This window comes from Alligator sinensis, unplaced genomic scaffold (genome assembly GCF_000455745.1).
Source record: "Alligator sinensis unplaced genomic scaffold, ASM45574v1 scaffold60_1, whole genome shotgun sequence".
Classification (NCBI taxonomy): Eukaryota; Metazoa; Chordata; order Crocodylia; family Alligatoridae; genus Alligator; species Alligator sinensis.
In genome coordinates this window covers 1,196,238-1,200,544 of record NW_005841858.1, presented here as the reverse complement: position 1 = coordinate 1,200,544, position 4,307 = coordinate 1,196,238, and the positions used below count along the sequence as shown (strand labels likewise).

General features: G+C 36.3%; 1 protein-coding gene across 1 annotated transcript in view; it reads left to right on the top strand.

The window, feature by feature from the left end:
* GPR149 (G protein-coupled receptor 149) overlaps positions 1-4,307 on the top strand; it is a 40,202-nt gene that overhangs the window by 2,671 nt on the left and 33,224 nt on the right. The window contains exon 3 of the mRNA XM_006016456.1: positions 3,676-4,154. Within this exon, the coding sequence (XP_006016518.1) occupies positions 3,676-4,154 (479 nt within the window). The remainder of the gene's footprint in view (positions 1-3,675; positions 4,155-4,307) is intronic.

The following is a 4,307-nucleotide window of genomic DNA, read 5'->3' as shown; positions in this document are numbered from 1 at the left end:
TGCTGAAGTTTGACATGACTTAGTAAAATTCACGGTCCACGCTAAACACATTTAAAGCCAGGCAAAAACACTTCTCAATTTAGAATAACCTCACACCCCTGAATTACTAGAATCCTGTCAATGAGAGAATACATTAACTGCACATCTGCTGTGCAGCTACTGAGCAGCCTTGGGTGTTGACATGAATTCACAACCAGAGCCATGGGCAAACAGCAAGAGAGTGTAAACATCCATAACATCTCTTGTGTTTGTTAAAGCTAGGGGCTTAGAACACACTTTACCACAAATATTTGTTCACATAATTAAGGAATTCACCCAGTCCATGTGTCATATTTTGAGCATGTTGGGCTCCCATAAATAACTTGCCTGGACCCTCTAAAATGCTAAAGCCAGCCCTGCTGGGCCTCCATGTAGAAGTTGCTTATGGTGTCCATCTCCTTGTCTATCCATGCTGCAAAGGCTGCTTAGGGCACTGTTCTGACACTGCTAGCAATTGCCCATCTCGGCTGTCCCAGATGCAGATTCTGTGTCTTCTGACATCTCTGCCATGGTCTAAGGTTATGCCATCTAAAATCAATATATGGTGTTCTATGTTTTCCATGAGGGCACATACCTGGGAACTCAGTTATTGCTCACACATTTCCACTTAGTTACTGGTCATGCTCACCATTTTCCCCCTGCATGTCTCAACTTACAGAGGCCATGTAGAGCTAGAAATTCGTGGTTTTTCCATCTACCGGTATTTGGATGATAGGCTATATCATCAGATTTCTCTATATGGGTTATACCACTGGATATCCATTTGACCCTACATGCTTATAAAATATAAGAAACCCCCCCTCCAGCCACTTTCCCTTCCCAAGCCACTTACTTGGCCCTCCTTCTGGGTGCTAGTGCAAATATGATTATGAGTAATAATTTTTAGAGCAGATTAACATGTAGGAACACAAATTGGAATTGATTTGAGTCAGTTTGTGGTTAGCAAATTGCTTTTCATGATGTCTTACCTATACCCACAGCTTAAGCCACATTTTAGTCAGACATTATCTGGTACTAAAAAAATAAATCTGCAAGCAGAAATTGTATAAGCTTTTAAAACAAAACATCATTGTTCTTTTGATAGACTTCAAACGAGATGAGGAAATTTTAGCTATGGTTATGATACATCTCTGGGTGCTCTTAATACCAGAAGCAACTTTAGTTTTGTGTAAAGTGCTGTTGTCAGAATCTCCTGATTTTTAGGTATAAATCTCAGTGGTCACAATTACCTATGTAGTATCTTCAGTTTCTAATATACCCATTAAAAAATAGGACAGAACATCAAATTAAGGAGGTCTAAATGAGAAAATAGATTTTCTACTGTTTTTTTCTGAGGAAAGGGATTATTATTAAATGATGTTTAATAAGCACTCAAGTCTTTTTGGGTTCCTGCAGATGTGCGGGGAGGCTACTCAAATGCATTGTAATTACAGTGAATTGGAGCAGATTATTAACTGAGTTGATTAATCGAGTCTGCTGGAGCATGCTAATTAGCGACCTCCAACAGCCTCTGCATCTCAGGTACCAGCATCTCCATGTTTCAAAATGGCGGTGAGGGCACTTTAAAGCTCATCCAATGAGCTTTAGTTAAAGTGCCCCCACCGCCATTTTGAAGCACAGGGATGCTGATACACAAGACAATGCAGGTACTTTGATTAGAGCGGCTCTCAGAGATACTCTAATTAAAGCGCTCCCCCCACCCCCAGAGCATATGTTAAAATGCCCTTTAATTATAGTGCACTTACATTAATCATGCACACAAGCATTGCTTTACGTTCAATAATTATAAAGGTTACAAGAAAAAATTTACCAGAGGAAATTAAATACATCTGTACCTATTAAGCCTTTGTTAGTATATAATAAATATGATATATTAACAATAACCATAAGCAAGTCAAAAAGGGAGCAGCAGTCCCTGTCAGATATATTATTGAAAATCACAGTAACAGAGGAAAATATCACTTCTTTTGCATTTCATTTAGGATTCTGTGTTGCAATTATATTCATATATAATACTGTTTTTCTTTTTTATATTAGAATTTCAGCAGCGAGAGCTACTTGTTTGATTCTTTTGCTAGGCCTGAGTCTGCTGTTGCCTATGACCTGCTTCAAAGGAAACTCAAATCAATGGACAATCTCCCTTTGAAAATTAGAACCATACATACTATTGATGGTCTGTCCTCATCCACTGTTTAATCTGATATTAATTTGTTGACCTGTTGTGGTTCAGTGGCAGAATCCTTGTCTGCTTTGTCAGGTTTGATTCCTGGACATGCACATAACTACAGCCATCGAGGCAACAAATGTCTGGACTCAGTCTGGCCTTTGGATTCTCAATGGTCTAAAGCGGGAGGGAGCAGACTCTACTCCTCCATACTGCTAGATGTGTATGTCAAAGGTCTGGGTGATCATACACCATGACCCAAGATGATTGGCAGTTTCCTACTACTAAAATTTGTTGACTTCAGTGGATTTTTTCCTGGTTCGTATTATAATACTTAAGAAGAAAACAAGGCCCATTATCTTCAGAAAAACATTCTTTGCTTCCTGTCTTTAATTCTCTTTGCATATGATACTCCCTTCAAACCTAGAATGATTTGTATACCACCGCTTGGCCTTTTAACCCATTTCACAAAGAGAGTGGCTGCAGATTTTCATGAAAACAGTTTACTCGAGATAGTGTTGCCCAGAGTCTATCGTAATATTTAGAAAGAAAAACATATGACAGATGGTGAAGCAACAATTATATAATAAACTAAACAGAAACTCTTTGTTTTTAGATGTTTATGCTAGAGGCCATTCTCAGTTATTAGCAGAATGATTGAGTTTGTGATTTCACCCCTAGTTAAACATGATCTTTTAAAAATAAAAACTATAATGAATACAAATAAATGCTTTAGAAATGGTTTCCAGTACTTTTCTTTTAAGATGGTTTAATATAGGTTTGATAAGGAGATGTCTTAATTAGCTGTATAGGAGACCTGCCATTGATTATTGTATCCTATAGCAGGGAAAAAAAACTAAGGATATTTGTTTGATGGGAAGGACAAGAGAACTCTTTCTTAATACTTAAACACTGCATTGATGAAACATAGTTAGCCAGGGTATTGATATTGGAGAATATATACTCCAATACTGAAGACCATATAATTGATATATGAAGTCTCTTGTTCAACTACACTATTATTTTCAGATGTAGAATTGTATTTGTTTTGTTTCAGAATTTCTGAGAATTTCTCAGTATCCACAACTGAAATAAGAAATGGATAAAAGATATAGCAAATAAACTATAATTTGGCTTTTACTTCTTCTATGGATTGTATTACACTTTGAAACTCCTGCTCTTTAGAAAATGATGGGTAAAACTATTCCTTATTTATGGCCATTCAAAAAAGTTGAACATATAGCTTGCTGTTAGAAAGATGTGCTATATCTAATGGTACAAATGGAAAAATGCTATGATTCTGCTATTTCTCAACAATTCATACTTTTAAGGATAGAGAAATGCTGTTATTTTTTCCTGATTTTTATTTACAAATGAAAATAAGTCTATTTTAATACATTTTATAACATTTCTTCTTCCTTCTCCCTTCTGTTTAATATTTTAAGTATGGAAAATTTTCCCTTTCTGTTTAGCAAAAAGGAGAGGTTTTGAATTCAATCTGTCATTCCACCAAGGTTATGGAATCTACAAGATATCCAATGAAAACCACCAGCACCATGATGATGATGATAAATCTATATCATATCACAACTTGATGAACTATGACAGTGAAAATACAAAAGAATCTCAAAAAGAGAGCAGCAAAATTCTTAATTCTACCAATACTGAGTTCAGCACCATACCCTTGGAGGACAGCTCCTTGCTTAAAGATACCAATAAATGCAAAAAACTGGACACTACAGAGATCAAACAAGATCTTGGGAAAGACAAGAATATGGACCATCTCCTTTCTGAAAAACTAGGAACATTTAAAAGAGAAGAAGTCAGAAATTTTGAGAAATCCATGTTTTTGGAAGGACAAGAGAGAAGGCTGTCTCATGAGGAAAGTCGTAAACCAGAACTCTCAGATTGGGAATGGTGCAGAAGCAAGTCTGAAAGGACTCCACGCCAGGTAAAGCATGCTTTTCAGTTTTTAAATTTCTTTAATTCCTTTGAAATACATTTTTAATTTTGCTTGAAAAAAATGCCGTTGGCCCTATTAATAATGCAATTTTTTGCAGTAGAAAATACAGGTTCGAACAGACAGTCACACCAAACATGTTAA